Here is a 27,262-nt window from a genome sequence, read left to right on the forward strand (position 1 = left end):
CAGTAACTCAGGATGTGTTTAAGAAAGGAAATGGGAATTTCAATTAAACTTTCTTACTTGATAAAAACTTACTCAACTTTTTATTAATGTATTTTATTTACTTAAATGGAGGTAAAATATTCAAATAATCCATTTGCATTCTGTACATGGAATAAGATTACAGCGATCTCATCTACTTGTCTGTATGATCCCTTATCAAGCATTAAGAGCAGATCTTACATGCCATGTTGTATCAGGGATTTCTTTGAAAATGTGCTTACATCTTGCCTGTTAATATAAGAGCAATCTTTGTTAGAGGGAGCCCGCAAATGGTTTTATATAGTTGCTGTAGACAGCTGTTTAAATGCAGCTGTAAAAGGAACTTTGGGCTAAGTTAAAATATATCCTGGCAAAATCTTGCATTTCAACTTTGTAACAGTTTTAGTCCTTGCTTTTGGAAAGGGAGAACTAGGTATAACATATAAGCCTGTCTTCCCCGCATTTTGTCTTGAGGTTTAATATTTAATCTGTGCAGTGAAATGTAAAACACGGTCCTGCACACTGCTGCTCCTAAGGAACACTTGGATTATCAAGCAGTTGAAATGTGTGTGTGTGTGTGTGTGTGTGTAACAGGGTTCATGACCTACCCCTCTTCCTGAGCCCCACTTGCTCTCCCCAGTAAGACTCAGAGAGGTTTCAGGGTTGTGCAACACCCGTGTCTTTATTTATGTGAAGTTGTCCCACCACCAGTGTCCATCTATATACAAGCTTTACAGGCAGAGTCAGCCTTCAGCTAGGAGGCCTCCAGCTCCCTCCTTGACTGACTTCTTCCTTGCTGCCCCCCGGCCTTCTGGCTCCCTCCCAGCCTTTATAGTCCTTGGCTTGTCAGGCCAGCAGGTGTTGCCAGTCCTCAGGGTGTGTGTGTGTGTATATTTTTTACTTTTGAGATTACATACAAATTAGATTAAAGGAAAACATAATATATGCCCACCAAAGCAAGGTTTTGCATAATTAGGTAGAGATTACGTATCAGAGAAGGTTTGTTTCAAATATACAGAGAAGCCAGTGGCAGGAATCTTTTGAGACTATACATCAGTGGTCCCCAAACTTTTTACCTTGCACTGCCCTCTTACCCCTGTCTCCACCCGGCCAGGAGTGGGGCTGTGGCTCTGGGAGGGGGGACACAGACAGGGGCAAGGGGATTGAGGTGGGAGCACAACCTCTGCTGGGAGCCAAGGCCAGCAGTCAGGGCCCTGGGCGTGGGGCCAGCAGCCGCGGCAGAGAGTGGATCCCTGGGTGCGGGGCCGGGAGCCAGGAGCCCGGATGTGGGGCCAGCAGCCGGGAGTGGATGGATCTCTGCACACGGGACTGAGAGCGGAGAAAATCCTTGGGTGTGGGGCTGGTGGTCAGGGCCAAGAACAGAGCAGAGTGGCGTTCCCTTTCTGACCCCAGAGGGCTGGTCCAGGCCCCGGCTGCGCCCCTCTACCCCCCCGGAACATTCCTCTGTGCCCCCCATAGGGGGCACATACCACAGATTGGGGATCTCTTCTATAAATAATAAAAGTAAACCATATGCATAGTGCTATATAGAACAGGAATCTAAGCATTAGTCAGAATCACTGTTAGAAAAAATTGATAGCCTTCTGTTTCTAATGCCAAGAAGTGTGTTCAGAGCTTAATCAGAACATAAATAAAAAAATCTTTCGTTATATAGTAACTTCCAAAGCATACCAGAGCCTGTCACATGATGTGCAAAAATTAGGAATGTTCAGGCCTCCCTTCCTTCCATTAATGAGAGATTTAACATATAATTTCAATAAAAAGAAGCTTTTTACTTTATACATAAAGCAAATAACAGCATGGGAGATTCCTTAGGGGTAGAATTTATTTTTATATATCTGTTTTGTATTGCATGGATATTAAAAAGTGAACATTTACAAACAGAGATTACAGTTAAAATATGTCTTAGATTGCAGGGGGAACTGATAAGTGTCTCAGATGTCAATAGTTAACATTTGCAACTTTGTGCTAAAAAGCTGACTTTTCAACAGCAGCCAGTGTATTCAAATTGGATGTGAAGTGATGAGTGAGGTAGGGGTGTGTGTGTGTGTGTGTGTGTGTGAAGTTTTTCCGAACTTTTATTTAAAATATTACAAGAATATGCATAGACTTCTCCCTTTATTTCAGTAACATTCCTTCTTAGCAGGGATGTCTCTATACCTATATGATAACAAAGGCTACAAAATCATCCAGTAGGAGTAAGTCTGTTGTTTATTTTGAAGTGATTGATTGATGGTTCCCATTTCTTTTCTTAAGGGATCAGAGTTCTATGTGCTTTTGCTTGTCCTGTTATCATGGACATGGGGTGTTTTATTGTGTTAACTACAGACAGATGACAATGTCTCTAAAGTTGCAATTACATTTCCATTATAAAGTCCTGTTTTAGTCTTCTTACCGCTTTTGTCTGGAAAATTGGTTTGGCCTGAAAATTGTCATGCTTTGAAAGCAAAAGAGAGTGTCTTCTGCAAAATGTGAAGAAATTTTTATGAGACTGAGTTCCAAATCAAAATTTTGTCTTGTCTACCACTTCGACTACTTCTATTTCAAAAACGTCTGATTGCTCTTTCAAACTTTCCACATAGTTACATGTCCTTGAACTGTTGTAATGAAATGTTTCTTTATACTGGATCAGAAATGTTTATCCTGTGGGCAGAGTAAGATTGCCATGTTCTTAACTGTTTTGTGTTTGGGTTTTCTAGATGATGTGATAGGCTAGTGACCGTAACTGCATTTATTTTTTTTATGAAATATTTGTTTTTAAGGATTTGGGGGGAGTTAATTTTTTTACGCTTGTAATGCTGTTTTCGAGCATAGTACTTATGTGCTTTAAAACTCTTTTAAAAGACTGGGGGGCGTTATTGGGAAGTTGTCTTTCTTGAAAAAGAGATGGAGAGTTTGTTTTGGACTTCATAACCGAAAGCTGTAAATAGTATTATTGAAAGACGTTCTTTTAACCTAGTGGGAAAACACAGATAAAAATATATTCCACTGAAATTTGCAATTGGATCTATAGACAAACATTGGCAGCTGTGGACATAGTGTTGACATGCCCTCATATTGCCTGTTGGAACTTTCTCTTGTATCAGGTTTCTTATTTCCTGTGTAGCAGAGCAGTTCCAATCTGAAACAGAAGTTTGTTGGCCTCATAAACCAAGAGGCTGGCTTGTTCTAAATACTGTCACCACAAAAGAGCGCTGAGGAAGTCTGTATTATTGGAAATATTCTGTCCAACGGTGAAATGTGACCAGCTCCTGACCAACACAGCTACCACAAAAACCTCCTTTTTTTTTTTAAATGGAAGTCCAGTCTGTGCTAGCAGTTGGCTTAATTTGTGTTCGCACTAAAAATTCATCCAGTTCTTCTACCATTCCTCCTTCTCGTATTTCAATAGTAGACGCAGACATAGTTGCTTTCCTATTGGTATTGTAGTAGGGGAGTGCAAATAATTCTCTCCAACGTACTGTGCTAACGTATCTCTCAGCAAACATCAGAGGCCATGCTGCAGTGAGCACTGAGCTTCTACTTTTCCCAGGGCTGACCTCCGATCTCCTCTGTCCTCATTCTACCCATACTCCTGGGGCCTCGTTAAGATTCTGCCCATCACTTATAGGAAGTAAGGTCCCAATCCAGCAACATACTAACATACTAAAGCACGTACTTTATGCCTATGAGTGTGTTTTTTAAAGTGTTTAATTTTAAGGTTAGTGAAAGCCTCTTTCCCTTGTTATCTAGCTAGTTGGCGAAGTATCTCACCGCCGCTTGAGTAGCATTAAACTGGCCTACCTGATCTCATCATCTTGGTGACTTTGGCTCTGGTCCTGTAAGGATTTACATACATGCTTAACTTTGACATTAGGAGTGTGTTTTGGAGAGAATTATTGGAGAGTCAGTGGGTCTACTCACAAGCATAAAGCTGAGCACATCTTTGCTATGTGAGGCCTTAGAATCATAGAATATCAGGGTTGGAAGGGACCTCAGGAGATCATCTAGTCCAACCCCCTGCTCAAAGCAGGGCCAATCCCCAATTTTTGCCCCAGATCCCTAAATGGCCCCCTCAAGGACTGAACCCACAACCCTCCCCGCAAAAAATTCTAACCACAAGACCACTCTCTAGCTCAGTGTTTAAGCGCTTCCTGTTTTCTTGTGGCTGCAACCTCAGTGGACCTAGCGTACAAACAGAAAGTGTATAGCTCAAATGGCGATGGGGCTAAGCGACCTGCCGACTAATGAACAAAACAATGTTTTGTTTGAATTGGTTATGATCTCATAGAGCCAATGTGTGGAAAGTAAGTGAATGGACTGAACTGATGAACTTTACCTGCTTTCACAAGGTAAAAGTCCTTCCCTTATACTCGAGACAATGGCTCTTGCATTTTAACATACCCTTTCCCTGTCTCACGCTGCTGGCATAGAGCTTTCTGTCCTTAGAGTATTGCACACTAAGTAGGTGCTTTCGTATACGTTCCTTGCAGTATAACTTAGTCTTACGTGTTATTAGAGGCGCCCAACAGTGTGAGAAACTGCGGGTGGATTCATACGTTATTCCTTACAACAAAGGCTGCACAGTTTTCAAAGGTAGAAGCTGGATTGAAAAATGTTAGTCAGCAAATGACTTTGTGTGTGTGTGTCTTAGTCACTTGCGATAAATTACCCAAGAGTTGATGCTGATTTTGCACAACAGAAAGAAATTGGAGGCCTCTGGAGGAATATATGCACACAGCAGTTAGAAAACACAAATTATATCGCACCTCACACACATTCACTTGCTAGAAAACTCTTGTGCTATAAGGGTGGGATGGAAAAGAAGCCTCGTGCTCTCCTTAACGAAGTTTCCACAGAGGTCCCCAGACATCAGTTTTCAAAATGAAGTAAGAGCTTGGTTTTGATCCTGATCTCATTTGTACCAGTGTAACTCCACAGAAATCAATCAAGTTTTTCTGGTTTAAATCTGAGTGAAGTGAAGTGAAATCAGAGTCAGGCCTACCCTCTTCTGGGAATTTTCTCAATGTATACAGAACACAGGTGGTTTTTACTAGGTCTAGATGACATGGTGGTAAAAATGTGTCCTCTCTATGCTAATATTCTCACCTTTTGCTAGCACTGAGGCTGCTGCACTGATGCTGGTAGAGCCATGGGAGACCCTGAAAAATGCTAATGTAGTTGAGGTTTATGGTGCTTGAAGTGTTGCACTGGACTCCATTTCTTCTCCCCCCAAGACTCCATGAGATGAACAGCTCTTAGGTGACTCTTCAAAGACCATAAGTGACCATGCATGGTGCTTCTTCCAGCAGTCTACTGGACTGGATGGCGTACCTCATCCAGTGTGTTAGGGGGCTTATTCCTTCACCCACTTACTTCCCTGGTCCTTCTCGCATGAACAGAGAGCAACAATACCCGAAGTCCAAAGGTGCAAACAATTCGATGTTTATTGGGGTGAACTTCCAGTAAGCATGATTCCAGTTTCCTTCCTTAGTATTCTCCTTCCCAGCTCTGACACCAGAGAGCCTTACACCTGTGTCCCTGTTCCCATTCCTGCCCTTAGCAAAACATTATTCCAATTTCCTTACCCCCATTCCCTGTTCCCATTTCCCTCTTTAGCAAAACATGACTGCAATTTCCTTACCCCATTCCCTGTTCCCATTTCCCCTCTTTAGCAAAACATGATTCCAATTTCCCCACCCCCATTCCCTGTTCCCATCTCCCCCACCCACACACCCACCCCCTCACTTCCTGATTGACTGCAGACTATATAGTAAAACTGGAGTTCGGCTTAGCTATACCTTAACCAATCATTTTCCTGAAATTTAACTAACCAATCCTAACATATTGTAACATGATTATGTAACCAATTATATCCCACCACCTTAATTAGTTTACACCCAGCAAAATTAATTATACTAATAATTAATTAATTATACAGCAGACAGGAACAATCACAGAACCAGACAGAGATTATACAGACAAACAAAGTGGGAACTATAATGACAAAACAACACAGAAGTGAGGATTTCACATCCCAGTATTGATAAGTGAGTTCTTGCCAGACAGGATGCTATCAAACTAAGTTTCCTTTTACATCTTCTAGGCACTTCCCTTTCTCTGGAGGTGATAGGAACTATCAGGACAGGATTGTATTCCTAACAGCCCAATAGCACCTGATTTCAATGTGACTAGTTTGGAATGTGAGGATGTGACCGATCGCTTCCCAGTTTATGGCTGCCTCTGTTGCTTAGCCAAAGGCCTTAATGTAAGAACAGGGCCCCAGACTGTCACAGTAAGAGAAGGACCTTACACTGGCAGACAGTGATTTTGATTCTTTCTTTTATACCTCTAACTAGCCAAGTGATAAGAATACACTTAAATTCTTAAAGTACAGGTCTTTACCGACAGGCCTGAATATCTATATTCTAACACAGTATACTACAGGACCCAATAACTACTTTGTGGGCAAAACCAGACAATCACTGCTCTCAAGTGAACTCACACAGAAAAATGATAAGACAAAAACACCCTATCATCTGTGTGTGAGCATTTTTCACAGAGCAGTCGCTCCATATCTGATACCTCCATCCTCACCTTCAGGACACCTGCACACTTTCCAAAGATGAACAGGGGAGCTTAAATTCATAACTTTGCTAGAGGCTAACCACCACGGACTGAACAGACACTGGATTTATGGCTTATTACAACAAATCTATAACCCACTAACATCCCTCCAGCATTTTTTCTCCTTTCCCCCTTATGATTGAATAGGTATTAACTCGCCACTTCACCTTGAGTGGTCCCTTGAAATATGTGTTAACTACTTAGCGAAACAATTTGTTCCACCTTGTATTTAGTTGTGACACACAGAGTACGTTTCCCAGCCCTGATGAAGAGCTCTGTGTAGCTCAAATGGTCTCTCTCATCAACAGAAGTTGGTCCAATAAAAGATATGACCTCCCTCACCGTGTCTCTCTAGCATCCTGAGACCAACACTGCTACAATAAAACTGCATACTAGACTTCAGTCCCATGAGAAACTTAGGGCAGCTTCTCTTCTAAAGCAGATGGAAAAACACTAAAAGCTCCTCTTCACAGTCTTTAGCCAATGACAAGGGGTTGGCTTTTACATTGCTGTTATTGAACTGGTCCACTCAAGGTATTACTTGCTTTCTATACCTCTAGTCCTCTGACCTTGCTGAAGAAAAGCAGCATCCGTTACAGAGCTGCTTTGATTCAATTGGGTAAACTTCACATAACACAGACATTCTTGAGGTCTGTGTGAGAAATGGTCTGTGGTGGCTGGAACGCTGATCATGGCAAATGCTGCCAGCAAAAGCCTTTGAAAGGGATTCCAGCAAAACTGTGGTTCCTGTATGTAGACTCATGGGCCTCTGACACTCTCCCTCGGTCATTCACCATGGCGGGCTCCCTGCTGCTGCACTTGAGTCTTCACAGTTCTAACTCTTGTGTGATGCCTGCCTGCTGGCCCTTTGCTGCAGAAAACCTCCCTCTGCTTCTTCCAGGCAGGGTGGAGATGAGGGAGGAAACCCCCAAATGTTACCGGTTTTCAGCAGGGTGTCCAGATGTAGGAGCCCTGGATTCAGCTTTACAAAAAAGAAGAGAGAGAGAGAGAGAGAGTTACAATAAAATAAAAAAACCTGGCATAAGCCTTTCCTCCTTGTGGCTTCTTACCAAGCTGTGCATTCGCTAGGCCCACCACCCATTGCACTCTCACCTAAGCTCATCTCCCATAGTGGTCAAGTCTGCTGACTGCTCCTCTTGAAGCACTGGGTGAGGTTGTTTCTCATAGGTGGAAAGGTGTCACTATTCCTTCTCTTGGTCTGCTGCTCCCATGGGACACTTTAACGTAGAAAGGCAGGTCACTTAAATGTTGTTATGGGATCACCATTGTGGTTGTGTCTGTGACTCAGAAATGAAAATGACTAGTTTCACTTCCCAAGGTGAATGAAGTGCAGAAAGGAAACAAAATGTATGCAGTAAACTAAACTATATTCCTGCCATTTGGTCACTAGTAGTAGTAATTATTTTACTAGCATTTCAGTAGTTCACAGAGGCCCCATCTAAGATTAGGGACCTCTTGGCCTAGGGCAGGGATGGGCAAACTATATGAGCCGTATCTGGCCTGTCTGACCTTTTAATCTGGCCCTCAAGCTCCCGTCAGGGAGCGGGGTCGGGGGCTTGCCCCGTTCCGTGCATGCCGTGGCTCTGTGTAGCTCCTGGGAAGGAGCCGGCATTTCCCCCCTCCAGCTCCTATGTGTAGGGGCAGCCGGGGACTCCACATGCTGCATAAGCCCTGCCCCCTCAGCTCCCATTGGCCAGGAATCATGGGCAATGGGAGCTGCGGGGGCAGTGCCTATGGACAGGACAGCATAGAGAGCTGCTTGGCCACGCCTCTGTGTAAGAGCCAGAGGAGGGATATTCTGCTGCTTCCAGGAGCTGCCTGAGGAAAGCACCGACAAAGCCTGCACCCCTGAGCCCTCCCCCTTCCTCCTGCGCTCCTGCCCCAGCCCTGATCTCCCTTCCACCCTCCAAATCCCTCGGTCCCAGCCCAGAGCACCCTCCGGCACCCCAAACCCCTCATCCCCAGCCCCACCCCAGAGCCCTCACCCCCACCTTAACACCCTGTCCCAGCCCCGAGCCCCCTCCTGCATCGTGAACTCCTCATTTCTGCTGCCACCCCAGAGCCCGCACCTACAGCCAGAGCCCTTACCCCCTCCCACACCCCTACCCCCCATTTTGTGAGCGTTCATAGCTGCGATACAATTTCCATACCCAGATGTGGCCCTCAGGCCAAAATGTTTGCCCACCCCTGGGCTAGACACTGTACACTTAAATATTGAGAGACAGTTCCTGCCCCAGGGAACTTACCTAAACAGACAAAACAGCCAAAGAACGGAAGGTGAACTGACTTGCCTAAGGGTCACGAGCCAGGCCAGTTGGGAAGCCAAATACCTAGGTTTTTTTACTCCAAATATGGGGCCCTGACAACCAGATCATGCCACCATCTACAGACATTATTAGTAAAGCAGTTCAAAAATATTTTAACAAAAAAATTTTGTTGAAAAGTGTCTCTGTTCAAGTCTTTTTAAGATTATAGATTGAAGATTCAACCCTTGCAAATTGAATATCATCTTAAAGATTTTAAACAAATTTATTTTTATATTTTTGAGGGATGGAGGATTTCTTGAAACAGCAGAAAACAGTACTTTGCAGCAATAAAGCCCACATAATTACAGTCTTCATGGTGATCATCATAGAACCCCAACTAGCTAAACTGCCAAACTTTTTAAAATGAATTGGATAAAAGGAATAAAATGATCCGAACCATCATTGGTCAGATTACAAACCTCCTTCTAAGGCAGTATGTTGATATTGATCCCTATGTTCTTCTAACACAACCTCTACTCCCTCTTACGTATTACACTTTATTTAGGTTACAGAAGTGCCCAAAATGTACTTGACATTTTCTAACCACTGACACGATCTCTGTATCAAAACACATGCAATCTAAAAGCAATAATTTACTGCAGGAAACTATGTTGTACCTAAAAGCCCAAAATTCTGGGGTTAGTGAAATCATTTGGTCTCTTCTGATTTGTCTGTCAATTTACAAGTGGTTGTTTTGTGTTGGGCATACATAACTTCACATGTGGTCATGATTTACAGCTCTTGGAACGGAGATCTGATTTTTTTTTTAATCCTTAAATTATTTCCTGCATTTTACTTAACGTTTAATTAGTATGTGCGCGTTTGATGTTCCTGTTGTAGAGCAAAATCAGGTAAGAGTAGCTAATAGTTTTTTTGTTGTATTTTATAACAGGCAAATGAGGTGACTGACAGCGCCTACATGGGCTCAGAGAGCACTTACAGCGAGTGTGAAACCTTCACAGACGAGGACACCGGCACGCTGGTACATCCAGAGATGCATGATGAAGTAGAAACGGACAGTGCTATTGATTCCACGGTGCACTCAGAGTTCACTGATCCTATAGAGGAACCAGAGAATGGGTCAGTGCTGCTCGCTTCTGACAAGTATGTAAGAGGGAGGGAGGAGGAGGAGGACAGCAACAGGGCAAAATTCACTGATGGCGTAAAGCAAGCACAACTCCACTGATGGTAAACTCCCCCATGATCTGAATTTCTGGCAAGAATATACTGAGTTTTGGGTCTTTCTAGTTCTAACAATGGCTTGTTAGTGTTTGTGACTTTATGCAAGAATTAAATATCCTGAAAAAATTAGTATACAGCCTAGTTTTAATGACCTTATTTAGCGTGGTAATCTTTTGGAACCTAGACACAGAAAGTGCCGTCTCCTGTGCACATCTGAAAGCTCTTTAGAAACTTTCATCTCTCGATCCGTTGTCAAGTTGCTGAGCTGTTCAGGGCCTGAGATCTCTCACAACACTTGGAGGAGCAAAGCTGAAAGTTTAATATACCACTTTAAATTATATTTTTGGTTATTTGGCTTCTTAAAATAGGAGTAGTATTCCCACCCACGTCTTCCCTTGTAAATATGCATGAGAACTGTAACTCCAGCTTAATGACTTTTGTCTGAAAAATCTGGTTGCTGGGTATGACTAAAAGACATTCTTTCATGTGGTCTCTGGAGCAGCACTGACATTCCTTTGGAGGAACTGCTGTGCTTGCCTTGAGCCCCCCCCCAAAGGGTACTGTGAAGGTAGAGAGGGAGAGAAATGAGAGGATGATGGAGAGAGGTAGGGAAGAATGGGGAAGCTGTCAAATTCTACTCTTAGTAATGACCTCACCAATGGAAACATAATGACCTCTTCAGTCTTTATCGAAATAAAGGTTTGTTTAACCTTCCTAGTTTAAAGTCTGCTAATTAATGTGCTCACTGTAAGATTGAGAAGCAGATCAGCTGAGTCCAGAGGTCTCCATTCAGGTTGGCATTTCTTTGTTTGTTAAGCCTGTCGCTTCACTTCTTCCAAAAGTGAAGAGGGGATGACTTTTCAAAGTGCTTCTTTGCACGGTGGGGAAAGGGTGGGGAGCTGGTGCTCTGAACTGGGGAGGAAAGGGTGCTTACCATGAGAGGCCCTGTGGGCTATAAAGGAAAGGAGATTAGCTGGCTGTGCTTTCTTTGCCTGAAGAGCGTTCTTCGGCTCAGTGATTATTAACTCTCAGTATATAATCAGCTTCCAAGCTGCTAGGCCACCAAACAGTGCCGATTGTACCAAGGAGGGTCAGCAAAACATGCCGGCCTGCATATGTTCCCCCCGACCCTCTGGGAAAATGGCTACATGTCTTGGACTCACCTGCCTGTAGGTACAAAAGCCTTTGCTTGGGGGTTTGTTTGGTTTTTTTTTAAATTAAATTGGGACCATCACAATTAGATTAGGGAGGGGGAAGGTGTTTACGGTGTTTTGTCCACCCCCCACCTTCCTACTTGTTCAGTTGGGCAGCGTCCTGTAAAACCCGCTGTGGTTCAGATAGTTTATAATAAGGCTTTAAATAAATGTTATACTTTGGGTTAAAATGTGGAAGGAAGCTTAAGAAATTGAAAATTGTGTGAGGGAGAACATTTACCCAAGAAATCTGACTGCAGGTTGTGGGATTTAAAGGTATTGAGGCAGGGCCCCTGTAGAACTGTCTCTCGCACCTCCATTGTGCTTCCATGGATCCATCGCATGGTAAAACCCTGTCAATGTGGCTGTTCAGGCTGAGCGTAGTTTTAAAGGTGACCTTTCAGTCAATGATATTAAAGTCTGTGTACCTTAGCCTGTATGAACAGAAGTAAATATTTCAGCTGTTGATCAGAAAGATTACTGTAGGATTTTGAAGCCCTTGACACCTACAGTAGGCATTCATGAAACAGCACAAAAATGTGTTTCATAACACTGCCCTTGCATAGGGCCCATTCTGTCCTTTAAAGGGATCTGCCGCACTGAGATCAGCGGAGATGTCTGCTCTGGCTCATTTTATATATTTTTTGTTTTGTAAATAATCTTTCCTCTGCTTTGTTCTGGCCTGTGTTGCTTTCTTGCTGAGTAGAGTGCCCTCCACTCATTTGTAAAGGCAGGGCCCTGAGCATCAATCCAGCAGCCTCTGTTTGTGAATTTACCTTGTGGATGAAAGACATTCCTAAAAACTTTGAGGCTTGAAAGCATAATTTTTGATGGACCTAGTTAGAGATTTAACTGCACTTCCTTAGTGTGTAGGAAGGTGTGCAGATTCCCAACAAGCTGAAGCTGAATTTATCTGCTGTCAGAGTCCCTTCTGCATGGATGTAAAACTTTTATTAGCAGAGTAAGGCTGAAGTCTCTTAAATGCTGTATATTTTTGTCTTAAATGGCTTATTTATAACTTTTTTTCATTAGAATTAACATTGTTGGGATGATAAACTTTTTTTCTTTAGTGAGTGGATAATGAAATAAGCCACATCCTCATAAATAGCAGAATTTTTTTAAATGACAGGTTCTCTGATTATCTTTGGAATCATGAAAGGATGATGGTGCCTGGGTGCTTTTTTCTTTATTCAGTTAGTCTGAATAGCAGTGTCTGCTTGGAACCAAAGTTTGGGTATCTTAGACTTTCTCTAGTAGTTGACTCTTACAATCCCTTATTTTCTCTAGAGTTGCACAAAAACTCTGCATTCCAATTCCGCAAGATTTTCCATAAATTAGTATGTAATCAATGGTGTAATGAGTTAATATTTGTACAATGGGTTGAAGATGAAAAGTGTTATGTAAAGCAGGACGTTTTTAATGACTGATGGTAGCTTGTGTATCCTGTCTTAATCAAATGAAATAGTGGGATACCAGCGATGAATCTCATTCATATTTAGATAAGGGCTTAATATGCTAATACAGACGTCACTTGTGAATCTGATGTCAAAACTATGTAAAAAAGCAGCAGTGCCTCCCCGTTTTTATCCACCTGACTGCTTAAAACATTTTGCAGTGGAAACCAGAGAAGGGCTATTTAGGTTCGTGGCAGACTTAAAGGAAACTTTGATGTTTTGAATAGCTGCCTTGTGCAACCAACTAGGATCTGTGCCACTGACTGGTTAAACCCCAGTACTGGACTCTTAATAGGATTACACAGCACTAAGTGAAATAAAGGCTAATGTGTAGCTGTAGGCTGACTGTATAACTTAACTGCGTGGTGTTAACTCAGGAATCATTTAGCTTTGTTTTCTCTGCCCAGCTAACCGAGTATACTTCTGTGACGAAGTGGGGTTTTATTAATCTTATGTTGCATGTGAGTGTCACTGTCCTATCCTAATTCTGTGTGTACCTCCTTTTCCCTGTGTACTGCACCAATATTTTGGTGGTGGGAATTGGGTGTGTGATTTTTGCTGAGGCCCTGGGGGCAGGTGAGGCTGCCCAGCGGTCTGCACATATGCTATGGCGGTGCCATTTGTAACCTGAGACCCAGAAGGGGCTGCAACCAGGTGGCACCTTTTGCCCGGGAAGCAGGACAAAGAAGAGGAGCAACGGGTATGTCGGGGGACGATTGCTGAAAGCTGGGCAGTCTGCTTGGGGGACTGGAAGAGGGAGAGTCCAGGCCATTTGGCCCAAGACTCCCCAAGAGGGACTTGGCTGAAAGTCACTGATTTCTGTGGTAGCACGCTCTGTGCTATGCTGTATTCCTGTCACCTAATAAACCCTTCTGTTCTACATGCTGGCTGAGAGTCACTGCTGACTGCAAGAGTTTGGGGTGCCAGGGCCCTCTGGCTTCTCCAAGAGCCCCGCCCGGGCAGACTTGCTGTGGGAAGCACATGGGGAGGAAGGGGATGCTGAATGCTTCAAGGTCAGACCCAGGAAGGTCAAAGCTGTGTATGCTTCTTGCCCTGGTGGCAATATAGAATCATAGAATCTCAGGGTTGGAAGGGACCTCAGGAGGTCATCTAGTCCAACCCCCTGCTCAAAGCAGGACCAATCCCCAACAAAATCATCCCAGCCAGGGCTTTGTCAAGCCTGACCTTGCTCAGAGAGAGGAGGCATGCTACACCAGAGTCCTGACTGGCTTTGATGCAGTAGTTCCAGAGCATTGGCCCAGTGACTCCGTGACAACTTCACACTTGTTTTACTGACCAAATTATACGTCATCTCATCAGTCTTAACTCTGCCAAGTTTCATGGTCCATCTGAGACAAGTTTGTTACATTTACTTTGGTGCCCACCTTTATGGGCACATGATGGACTGTTGGTACAAACTTTCACAGAGCACTTTATTGCACCTTCCAGGGTCCAAGTACTGTACAAATTATGCTGTAGCCTTCCACTTTCCAAAAGAATTAGTCCTTTATCCTGAATTGGTGTGTAATAAGCACAACTGGAATTGTGGGTGTAATACGCACCTTTGGAATGGCAACTACCTTGGCAACATTTTAACACCTTTCTTTTACTCTTTGCTCTGATAGATCCCACCCACATGACCTACCCTTGAGCTCAGACCTCAACAATCACTCCATCGTTACCGTAATTAGTGGAGAGGAGCACTTTGAGGATTACGGAGAAGGGAATGAAGCAGATTTGTTCTCAGACAGCCTATGTAACGGGGAAACCAGCCTTAGCAGCTCCTCTTTCCTTTCTCCCAGGTAATATCGCACCTAGGACTGGCAGTATTATACCTACTTCCTTTGTATGGCATTTTTAACCAGGCTTTGCACATGTTGGATTTCCTTTTGTTTCATACTTCGAACTGGTTCACAGAAGGAATCCTGTCAAGTTGAATACAATTGATGCGTCACTTCTGAAGTTAAAAATCTCTTGCCAAGTTGATTTTCAGAGCAACCCTTCATCGCCCCTACCGAAGATGCTCACAGCTCCAGTAGCATTTGTTGGGGGAGTGTGGGGGCCGGGGAGGAGAGGGGGGTTCAGTTTCACATGCATCAGGGAAAAAGTCATGTTTCTTTTCCTGTGAGAAGTGTGATTAATACCAAAACCTTTTGTAAGAGAAAACTGGCACCCTGCCTTTGTTGGTGCCTCTTGATTCAAAAATCTTCCTTTTATGACTTGCATGTGGTAAGTTGGTTAGTTTGCACTAGCTGATGCAGCTTTCTCTGTTGAAGTCAGCATCAATGGCAGATGAGGGAATGTAGTGCAGTGGATACAGCGGGAGGCTTGGAACCAGAAAGTTGCTGGCCATGGGGCCGGTGTGTTTCATGAACAAGTCACTTGTTGTGTTTTGTGAATAAACAATCCAGCTAGAAAGAGTAAAAATCAGGAAGAGTTCTTTGATGCTGACTCACTGCTGCATCTGAATAGAGGTTTCCTGTAGAAATAAATAACTAGAAAAAATCCTTAGTGTGCTTTTAACTGTTGAGAAGCCAGTATTTTGTCTTGCAGAAACAATAATTTTATGGAATGGGAGTATAAAATACCATCACCAATAGGATAACCCTGAAATTGCTGGGAAAAATAACATGATAGTTTCTCTTTAGGATAATGGCACCTAGATTGGCTTCACCAAGGAAACACATTTGTGCTTTTTTTTTTTTTTTTTAAAGTAACTGTAAAAGCCCTTCATAACTATCTGACTTGCCAGATATCTGTTTCACAAGATTCACAAAGCCTGATTAAAACTCAGTAGGCAATTCAGGACTCCATTGGTCCAAAAAGGAAAAGCTCTTGTGAAATTCACATATATGTCATTTTTAATTGCAGTAGAAGGGACACCACTTCTTTGTTTCATCGGTGATTTTAGCAATCTCAGACAACAAAGATGATCTTTGCTAACCCTAGAATCCAGAAGCTACAATCCCAAGCTAAGTAACTTCCATTTGGGAGACACTTTTTAAACTAAGATTCATGATCCTGACGTAGCATTTTTATGACTTTCCATGCCGTGTCCAAATGCGATCTCCTTTCCATATGAGCCCCCATAGCCTTGGCGATCTGCCCAGCTTTGATCCCCTCCCTATAATATCCTGCATCACAGCATCATCCTTCTGGCGGAGAAGGATGTGGATTACTCTGATTGATAGCCTTCACCGCTACTCTATGTACCCATTAGAGGGGCTTTCGAAGAAGACAGATTAAAGGAAGGCCATATAAGGGCACATCTACACTGGCTCAGTTACAGCGCTGCTCAGAGAGCGCCGAAGGAACACCGCTGTTGTGTGTTCACACTGACAGCTGCCTGCGTAATAGCGTGCTCACACTTGCGGCATTTGCGGCACTGTTCGGAGCGGTGCACTCTGGGCAGCTATCCCACAAAACACCTTTTTCTCTTTTGCCGCTCAGACTTGTGGGAAGGCAGAAGGAGTCGCGGGGCATCCTGGGTCCTGTCCCAATGCCTCATGGTGCATTGCTTTGCATCCCAGCAATCCCTGTGCTTCCATCTGCATTTGGCTCCATCTTTCAACAGTTTGTGTGCTGTGCTCCCTGCCCTGCCTCTTTCTGGTTGCAGGAATGGATCCTGAGCTGTTGACCAGAATGCACTGACCAACACGTTACGAGTGGCAGTAGAGTTGTTCCTTAAACTACAAAGGCAAGAGGAGTGTGACATTGATCTTGCCACACGTAGTAGCTATGACACGAGAGTGCTTGTGGCATTCATGAAGCTGCTGACCACAGTGGAACGCCGCTTCTGGGCTCGGGAAACAAGCACTGAGTGGCGGGATCACATCATCATGCACGTCTGGGATGATAAGCAGTGGCTGCAAAACTTTCGCATGAGGAAAGCCACATTCATGGGACTGTGTGATGAGCTCTCTCCAGCCCTGCGGCACAAGGACACAAAAATGAGAGCTTCCCTGTCGCTGGAAAAGCGCGTGGCAATTGCACTGTGGAAGCTGGCTACTCCAGACTGCTACCGATTGGTCGCTAACAAGTTCGGAGTGGGAAAGGTGATGGTTGGAGTCGTGTTGATGGAAGTGTGCAGGGCCATTAATCGCATCCTGCTCCGAAAGACTGTGACTCTGGGCAACGTGTGTGAGATTGTGGATGGCTTTGCACAAATGGGCTTCCCTGACTGCGGAGCGGTGACAGATGGCATGCACATTCCAATTCTGGCACCAGACCACCTAGCCACTGAGTACATTAATCACAAAGGATATTTCTCTATAGTTCTCCAGGTGCTTCTAGATCACCTTGGGCGTTTCACAGACATTAACGCAGGCTGGTGCGGAAAGGTGCATGACACACACACATCTTTTGGAACACTGGTCTGTTCAAGAAACTGCAAGCAGGGATTTTTTTCATGGACCAGAAGATCACCATAGGGGAAGTCGAAATGCCCATTGTGATCCTGGGAGACCCCTCTTACCCCTTAATGCCGTGGCTCATGAAGCCATACACGGGGCAACTTGACAGCAGCAAGGAGTGGTTCAACAACAGGCTGAGCAAGTGCAGAATGACAAATGCAGAATGTGTATTTGGCCATTTTTAAAAGCCCGCTGGCAATGCCTGTATCGGAAGCTGGACATGGCCGATGACAATATTCCTATGCTTATAGCCGTGTGCTGTACGCTCCATAATATTTGTGAAGGGAAGGGTGAAAGCTTCACTCAGGGCTGGACTGCAGAGGCTTAGTGCCTGGAGGTTGAGTTTGAATAGCCGAAGACCAGGGCTGTTAGAGGGGCACAGCATGGGGCCATAAGGATCAGGGATGCTTTCTGGCAGCAATTTGAAGCTGAAAGCCACTATTTCTTGCTATGCTCGGGATTGCAGTGCTTGTAATGCTAGGAGGTGATTGGTGCACATGATGCAAGAAGGGACCTTAACATAATTGTATGTTTCTTTGCAGTGCTCCTTTTGCTTTCACTTAATAGAATAAAGATTGCTTACAAACAAACGCAATTATTTTATTGAAAGACAGCAACCAGAGGAGAGAGTCAAACGAAAAAATTCATCAGCGGGATGGGGGAATGGAAGGTCTCAAGAGGAGGAAGGGTCCCGGGATGGTGACAGATTTGTGTATGTCCAGGGATCATACCCAGCCTTCTCCTTTGGAGTTCAATGGAATGGGTGCTGTACTTCAGCAGGGCCAAACTGCAGAGGGACGGGTGTTGAGTGTAGTGGGTATTGGGAATCCACACTGCTGGACTGTGAGAAGAGAGGAGTGGAATGCTGCAGGTAGGGAGTGGACAGGAGGTGGATAAGAGTATGTTAGCGGTGTGTGGGTGGGCACATGGGAAAGCGTTTTGCGACAGTGGCTGCAGGGGAGGGCAGGCGCGGAACTGCTCGGTTTGAAGAGCTAGAGCATGTCCACTTATGGAGCACCAAGTGTTAAGAGCTGTTCCATGGCTTCTTTCTGGTGTGCAGCTTTCTCCTTTTGGTTCCTCTTCTCGCTGTCCCGCCACTCCTTTAATTCCTTTTTCTCAGCAGCGGAGTGCATCATAACTTCACACATAAAGTCATCCTCAGTTCTTCTTGGACGCTTCCTAATTCTTTGCAACTGTTCTGCCGCTGATAACAAAGAGGGAGGCTGTGCTCCAAGGTCATCTCTTTGAAGTCTAAATGCAACATTTTACGGAAGCTGTATTTTTTGCAACACAGGCAACACTGATTCAGTGCTTTAAAACACAGCCAGTACTCACACACCTGTCACTAACTGGCTGACCCCAAGCAAGCACACACAAGCTACAAGACCCCCAAAATGGTGAGTAGCCACAGGGGCAGGGTAAATCACTGTTCAGTGACCCTGCTGTAAACTGGGCACGTGGCTCTTGGGGAGAGCCAGCACTGTAGGGTGGGCCTGATAATCATTCCTGTCCCCACACTTTCCACAGGAGGTGATCATTATGGAAGATATCTCGCTGCTGAGGGTGATCAGGGACTCAAGGGAGGGTGTTCTCCAAGCCTGCAGCTTCCGCCCTGGCCCCTGTGTAGCTACCCTGTGTGCAGCAATGGTTCTTCCCCCTCACCCCCGTGACGGCACAGTGGCGTGGGAAAGTTACCATTAATGGGGCAAGAAACAAAGCAGCTCTGCTGAGGAACCTGCGGGAGCGAATTGCCCAGTATCTGCACAAGTTTCCTGAGATCTGAGGGAGATTCTCATGAAGTGAGGGAGTGTATCAACAGCCTGTTCCGCCACTCCGCCTAGGCATGAGGTGGGAGACAAGCCTGCTTTCTGCAACCCTCCTGCCCCCAACAACTCGCTTCAGCAATTCCCCAAATCAGATCCACTTACCAGGGGCCTCCTCTCCTGTTTGTGCTTTGCCAAGCTCCGACTATTGTGACTGGCTAGGCTCCTCCGGGGTAGAAAAGAGCTCCTGACTGCCTGCATCTCTAACCTCCGAGTCATCCTCTGACTGAATTCCCCCTCCCCCTCTTCATCCAAAATTGCCTCCTCCTGGCTTGGTCCACTCTCGACTGGCACGTGAGCCAACGAAGTATCCACAGGGGCCTTCGCAGTGGAGGTGGGGTATCGCGAAGTATCGAGTATCGCGTCCAGCTCTTTGTAGAACTGGCAGCTCATGAGTGCAGCACTGGAGTGGAGGTTTGCCTCCCGCGACTTGGGGTAGGCGTTCCACAGCTCCTTCACTTTGGCCCTGCACTGCCATGTGTCCTGGTCATGACCCCTTTCTATCATGCATTGTGAAATCTGTCTGTAGGTATCATAATTCCTATGGCTGGAGTGCAGCTGGGACTGGACAGCTTCCTCTCCCCAAATGCCGATGGGGTCCAGCAGCTCGGCATTGCTCCAAGCGGGGGATCGCCTGGTGCGTGGAGCAGGCATGGCCACCTGGAAAGATGCACGGCCACCTGGAAAGATGCACTGAGGCCACTGCACACATCAGCGAGTAAACGGGAAGGGGACTTTCAAATTTTCAAAGGAATGTACGGGGTGGGGCTGACGGTTGGTCACCTGAGGGCAGGGCAGTAGAGTTCAAACCGATGGCCAGAGAGGTGAGAACAGGCATTGTGGGACACCTCCCGGAGGCCAGTCACAGAGCTGTAATTGCCATGGTGTCTACACTGGCACCACGGCGCTGTAGCCCTGGCGCAGAAAGCTCTACGCCTCTCGTCGGGGTGGGTTTTTCAGAGCGCTGCATCTGCGCAGTTTCTACACACTAAGTGGCTTGGCCGTGCGTGCACCTCGGGAGTTACAGTGCTCAAAGCTGCTTTACTGTGCAGAAACGTGCCAGTGTAGACGGGGCCTAAGTCCCAGATCATGGCAGAAGATGCTATCAGAAGTAGTACCCTGTATCCTCATGTGTCACTAGACTGTAGGCCTGCCCCCCTCTCCTGACTTTTTTGTCCAGGTGTGCATTGTCGATAAGTCCCCTATTTTGCATTTTCTCCAAGAATAACATGCTATTTTCCTAAACAACATCCCTATGTAACCAGGTTTGGTGCAGCTGGCTTTTGTTGAAATGAACTGGAGGATGTACTGGTTTGGACTGAATTTTTGCTGAGCTGTTTGCTACAAGAAGCAGTTTGCATAATAAACAATCATGTCTCCAATCACCAATGCCATGTTACTAGCTTCTCTAAGCGGGAACAGTAATGTCACAGCTGTCTGCTATAGTTCATGGAGTCCTGCACCAGAAGGTTCATCAGAAACTTAGGATAATTAAGGGAACGTTAGAGTATATTGACACTTCGCCTTTAACAAACGCTTTGTGTTTGTGACTCCTTGTATTGAGTTCCCGCCCACTTCCTGGTACCTTCATGCAGTTACAAAAGAGCTGCACTGAAGCACTCGTTGCTGAAAAATGACTGGTAATTGGTAATCAAAATAAAAGGCTCCAGCACTCCTTTTCTTAACTAACAACATCCTTTCTGTTCTGAGCACTGAACAGATCCTACACAGGCAATGTTAAGTGACTGTGCCAAAAGATGGGAGAGGGTAGCAATGTGTTCATGTAAGTTGCAATGTATGACAGTCAGTGTGGTGACACTGGCCTATCAGTGTGCTGCGTGTAGGTTGGGAGGCCAACGGCCAGTGGCCTTCCTTCACCCACCCAATGGGCGGGTAGTCTAGTATATAACTTCATTTCTTGAAGTGTGATTAAAACACTATTTTAAAAATACTACCAATAAGGTGATGATAGGGAGAACCTGCCTGTGGGATTATTCTTTTTATATTCTTGTTGACCAATGAGGTTTTGCATTTTAGCACGTTAGTTTTTATTAATACAGATCACTCTGACAAACTTATTAGATGTAGCGAACCACCCAAAGGGTGAATTGCTTCTTCCTTCTGTGTCTGTGATGGGCTATGCACTAATAAAAATCCTCCTTTGGATCTTCAGCTTGACATCAAATTTCAGAGGCAAATTATTTTTAGATTATCTGTTTTTGTTTTTTTTAAGACCTCTCAAATGAGAATCCCTTCTCACGCTTTGTGGTTGAAATGGATGTTTCCCTTTTTCTGGTCACTCTTTCGCAGTTGCCCAGCACCCCCCAGCTTGCAAAGCACTAGCACCTATAGTCGCTGCCGCTGTGAAGTAATGATCGTCGCTGAACGGAGTCAGCCCTAGAGGGAGGAAAGAAGTCTTCAAAATGTCATTGCCCAAATTAACATGGGTTTCAACCATTCAGAGATGAAATATTAGAAGGAGTTGTGTGGTCTGTAAGGATATGTTGTAGGGAGGCGCGTGAATACTGCACACAATTTAAATTTGGAGCTTTACAGTCTGATCCTGAGACACACTGGGTTTCTGAAACTCCCCTTGAAGTCAGTGTGGGGAGTTACGGAGCTGCTGAGCCACAGTAACTGCTCTCATTGACTGCAATGGTGCTTGGTACCTCTTTGGACGTAGGCCATTTGCTTGACAAGCAGTATCCATCTGTGCCACGTGGTTGACTAGTCCTTTCAGGTGTCTTTCAGTTTTAACCTTGTTTCTGCCTGCTCACACCTCTACCTCTCTGTTTTTTTATTAAACTTCTATGTCGTGCTTTTTCACTCTTAACCTTCCTTTGATTAAAGTTTGTGGCTTCCAGAAGTATTTTCCATTTGGAGAGGATGTATGGTATCCCAGAAATATTACATACTCTTTGCTATTAAAAATCTTTTTGTGAAACCACTGGTAGTTTAGAGACACAAGGTGGGTCAGTTGTATCTTTTATTGGACCAGCTTCTGTTGGTGAAAGAGACAAACTTTTGAGCCTGCACAGAGCTCTCCTTCAGGTCTTGGAAACTAAATGTCACAGCTAAATATAAGGTTTGAACAGATTGTTTAGCATAAGTAGTTAACACACACATTTCAAGGGACCATTCAAGGTGAAGCGGTCTGTTAAGGCTACAACAACCCTGGTAATTTAGTCAGTAATCAAAAATGATCAGCTGTTTCATTTACCAAATGTCACTAAATTCATTAGTACCTTGTGTTCTACATAAGTTACTGAAAGCCAAAGCCTTAGTCTGTAGCAGCTAGTGAAGCACTTCGAAATCTTTTCTGACATCCTCACTTCACAAACTTTGGGCTTTATATATTAGGTTCTCTTTTTAACAGCAAAACTAAGCTGATCCTGTGAACACTTGCACATCACTTTAAAGAGAAAGGTAATATTGAAGTGTCTGAAGCTGGACCCATGACCTTTTATTCTTTTGTTAATGTTTCTTTCAAAGCTGTGCATTCTAAAATGAAAATCCTACCTGTTAATGTGCTGCCCTGTTTTCATCATATGGCAGATTTCCAATCTGTCTTTAGAACATTCCCAATGGAAAATGATGTGTCTGACTGAAGATATTTGGCTTTCAAACTAAATCACGTCACAGCAACATGTCAGTTAGGGCTCTGTTTCCGACCAGGCAAACCAGAATGAGTTTTAGTGCTATTTAAAAGGGTAGCTCCCAAAATTCTGAGAACCCTTCTAGGTAGGTCCACATGCTGCTGAATGGCCCACATACATCCTAACATCCCACTGAGTTTAAGAAAGCAGTGACACATAATGGCAGCCTGACAGGTACATTGGGAGACCAGAAAAAGTCAATTGTCCAAATCCATACCTGTGGTAAGTGAGCATAATCCCCATTGGACAAAACGGAAAGAGGTGATTGGGTCTAATCATCTTTATTGTAAGCAATGTGTCCAACAAAATGGCTTAATTACCAGCTCAGTTGCACTTCTCAGTCATTGATGTTTGGATTTAATATTTTTATAGTAACAGTTGCCCTGAAATTTCCTATTGCAATTCTTGCATGAAAAGCTTGTGATTTACCACCAGATTCCACCCTTCCAAATATCCACTTAACTTGTGGAAGCCACAGATTAAATCAGATTGGTCTGTTCTGTCCTGTTAAAATGACACTTGTGATTTCTCTAGCGTCAACCCGCTCGTTGTGAAACTGCACAGCATTATCACTGATGAGGCATTTGAGTTTTACTGTAGCCAGTGCCACAAACAAATCAACCGCCTTGAGGATCTTTCTGCTCGCCTGAATGATCTTGAAATGAATAGGTAATTGATTTAGTGCGTGGCATTCTAAGTGTTCGAACGACATTCTCCAGAAGGGGAGACTCTCATTGTCATCCTCACTTGCCAAGTTACTTTGCTTGATTTCTTCATACAAAAAGGACCATTTTAAATAGATGGAGAAGTTGATGTAAGAGAGCCATCAGGCCTCTCCAGGTCTTAAAAGTTTACCCTGTGACTTTATGGAAGTCTTTATAGAAGCTAAGTAGAAGTCTCTTTAATCCAAAATATGGAGTGAAAAAAAGATATTGACAATGGGAATCTTTCATTCTACTCTAATCAGTTTCTTTGCATGTACTGTTGGTTGAGTGTTAAATGAATGCAGTACTTGATTACCATGCTCTGTGTAGTAAGACTTCTTAACACTAAACTGAAGTCTTAAGTTTGACATGTGCACTATTTGCATCACTGGGAGAAATGGCTAGATAGCAACTTTGATTAAAAACATTAATTTTGAGTAGCCAGCTAAGTTGGCTGCGGGTGTTTTGCAAGCAACTAGTTCAGAAATACCAAGATGCTCTAGAATTACCGGTTCAAATCCTGGCTGGGATAACTCAACCCTTCATTCTTCCACAGTAAATAACTTGAATTCTGGGTAGTTCTTTTGGCAGAGACACTAAAAATGGAAGTCTTTTCTGTTCCAGGTGGCCACTAAAATTTCCATGGTACATGATATCCAAATAGGAATTTGTTTTAAGGTCTTTGGCCAACATCCTCAGATCAGTGTAAGATAGCTGTCTCCCTGCTTAATGTCCCGCAATCCCATATCACTGATTGGGCAAGCATATAGGTCATCAAGCACTGTGAGAACCTTCAGGAGGAAAGTTACTCTACCAGCTTATAGTTTATTTGTTATGTAGACTATACACATGGGGTTTGATTTTTACGTTCAAGCTGTTTACAAATCAATCTGTTGCATAGGAGGACTGAAGAAACTAATGTTATTAGTGAATATTGATTTATCCAAACTGCCTCCCTCCCGTCCCTTCCTGAAGCCTAACTTTTGTCATGTCGCAATCCCCAATTGCTGCCATTGATTTTTCCTTTGTAAGGGACAGCGTGGAATTAGAGGGTTCAGGGCTATGTAAAATGGGAAGTGAATCAGAAAATGGGCATTTGGACTGAATTACATCGCCAGGGCTGTGAAAAATGTCATGCCCTGTGTGATGTAGCTAAGCCGACCTAAGCCCCAGTGTAGACGCCACTAAGTTGATGGAAGAATTCTTTCATCAATCTAGCTACTGCCTCTCAGAAGTGGATTTACTACAGTGGCAGAAGTAGTAAGCATCTAGACTACAGCTGCGCTGCTGTAGCATTTCTAATGTAGACATACACTAGCTAAAAAGAACTGCTCTGAATTCTTATGACAAACAGCTGCATCAATTGTTACAACTTTCAAAGGACTCAAAGCATCAGCCTGAATGCCTTCCTTTATCTCCAGTTATGCAATCGATGAATGAAGATGCTAGATTTTCCTTGATGTGCTGACAGCCTCATTTCTACCCACATTATGAGCTTCTCAAGTAGGTGTGATGGAGGAATTCCAAGACCAGCCCAAATTCTTGTTAATTAAGGAGGGATTTTCTAAGTATCCCAAGAGAATTGAGCCCCTAATCCCAGTATATTTCAGTCGGAATTGTGGTCCTTACTCCCTCAGGCTTCTCTGAAAATCTCAGCCTCACTGGTTTAAATACATTGTGTTTTAAAACTGATTTAAGTTAAAGAGCTGCAACTTTCTCATGTAGCCACACCCTCTGACTGACCAGGAGTGCTCTGTGAGGCAGAACTGACTTACCCCAAACACTATTTTGTGATTCTGTGCTATCAGCCCTATAGGAAACCTGAGAAATTACAGATAATAGTTTAAAAATTGTTCTCTGGAGCTGCAAAATGCTATTGGGCATGACGAAACAAGAGAAGGAGGAAGTGATAACACAATGAGTGTGACAAAGGAGGATGCCGGTACTGAGAGAGCTAAGCATTCAGACTAGAATGTGAATAGAGGCAGTGCTTAAGAAGGGGAACAGCTATTTTAAAATTTGGCAGACAAACGTAAGTAGTGCATTGAAGAGCACAGATTAGCAAGAGGAAGTAGACCTCCAACTTACTTAATAACTCTTGACTAGTTCAGAGATATAAAAGAGGTTGCAACAACCAACCTCTGCAAAATAATAGCTGTCTCTAAACTGAGGGCAGCTCATCATGGAAGATTAATCATGTTCTGCCCAGCAAGGAGACAGAATACATACATTGTACTACATGAAGTGTAAGCTGGTCACCCAACTGGAGAAGCAGTTGGACCCAAGTGCCAGCCAACCCCTTGAAGGAAGATCAGGAAGTCAGAAGTTCAGTGAATCTCTCTATTGTTGGTATCTTGTGAAGAGTCGGTGAGTAGAGTAATGGTGAAAGAATCAGAAATGGGCTGATGAAAAATGACGACAAGAATACAAAGTAATAGGATCCTCAAGAATATCTCCTGCTTTGGAAAGGTACCTCATTCTAGCTGATTACGAGGAGTGGACCTCTATGAAGGCAGAGAAGTACAAAGAGCAGGCAGAGGACACAGTAGATCAAAAGAGACTAGTGATAAGTGACATTGGTTGGTGATTTGGTGTAAGTGGTGTCACCCATGTAGTCTGTAAATGGGGCTTGGGGGCTGGCGGTGTCACAGGGCTGCCTTCATGGAGCACAAATTAAAGATTGCCTTGCCTGTTCATGAGTTTTGTTTATATCAGTAGTAATGATGCAGCCAACAGCTCATTGGACAGAAACCCACGTAGTGTCCTAGGCTGAGATCTGGTAGACATGACTGCACAGGAACAAAAGAGTAATGAAATATCATAGACAAAAAGTTAGACTAAATAATTTGCCTTGTATCTTGCCCTGGAGGCAGCCAAACTCTGGCCGTGTTGGCCCATCAAGGGGAAAGATCTCCAAAGAAGAGAGCACTCTTCTGAGAGAACTGAATCCACACAATAAACAGCAAGAACATCCCAGCTGGTATTACACGCTGTGACAGAATAGAGTCTGCAAGATCCTCTTTCAGGCAATGGCCTTGGACCACTGATGGCTTTGAAGGTGATTACCAACACCTTGCACCCAGAAGAAAACAAGGAGCCAAAATATCTAAAACAGCCAAAATGTCTAGCAACAGGAGCAGTATTGCAAAATCATAGATCTTTTTTTCAGCAATGCTTTCCCTGATCGCAGGAAATCCTTCAAAGGAGCAGTCGCAATTCTGTGAAATAAACAGCAAAAACACCCCCAAACCCTGTCTAAAATGTACCCAGGATTCCATTGTCAGATGTGTGTGTCTGCTGCCAAGCTGCAACTGCTTCTATCCAACCATTGCAATAGATAGATGCACCTCCCATGCCAGGTAGCTTCTCAGGCCTGGGATCCAAAGATGCCCAGATACACTTTTGATCAACCATTTATGAAGAAAAACAGATTAATCTCCCTCAGATACAAGTGACATGCATTGATTTTATTTATTTTTCTTCACAAGTTCTGGAGAAGCAGTATCTATCCATCAAAGAGGGGAAGCAGGTTTGCAGAATCCTTGAAATCTCGCCAAAAGTGATTCCTTCACTCAATAGGAATGTCAAAAGTTCACTGTCAAAACCATGATTAGGAAACCAGTTAGCTTGAAAGCATGGTCAGCCAGTGCTTCCCAGAAACTATTCAAGGGTTGATTTGGTTCAAGCTATTTTTAGTTCCTCCTTCTAAGGCAGGGGTGGGCAAACATTTTTGGGCCGAGGGCCACATTTGGGTGGGGAAATTGTATGCAGGGCCAAGGCAGGAGGTGGGGGTGTGGTGTGCAGGAATGGGCACAGGGCAAGGGATTGGGGCAGAGGAGGGGTGCGGGGTGTATGAGGGGGTTCAG

The 27,262-nt window shown here is 44.2% G+C and overlaps 1 protein-coding gene across 7 annotated transcripts in view; it reads left to right on the forward strand.

Annotated features, from left to right (window-relative positions):
• The window catches only part of RAB11FIP3 (RAB11 family interacting protein 3), a 170,571-nt gene that overhangs the window by 118,256 nt on the left and 25,053 nt on the right, over positions 1-27,262 (forward strand). For 4 of the 7 annotated variants that reach the window (XM_073362848.1, XM_073362853.1, XM_073362854.1 and 1 more), the window contains 3 exons: positions 9,865-10,052; positions 14,427-14,603; positions 23,227-23,361. In XM_073362848.1, the coding sequence (XP_073218949.1) occupies positions 9,865-10,052; positions 14,427-14,603; positions 23,227-23,361 (500 nt within the window). The remainder of the gene's footprint in view (positions 1-9,864; positions 10,053-14,426; positions 14,604-23,226; positions 23,362-27,262) is intronic. The other 3 variants (XM_073362851.1, XM_073362850.1, XM_073362852.1) reach the window with 2 other exon arrangements.

Source organism: Lepidochelys kempii, chromosome 10 (assembly GCF_965140265.1).
Source record: "Lepidochelys kempii isolate rLepKem1 chromosome 10, rLepKem1.hap2, whole genome shotgun sequence".
NCBI lineage: Eukaryota > Metazoa > Chordata > Testudines > Cheloniidae > Lepidochelys > Lepidochelys kempii.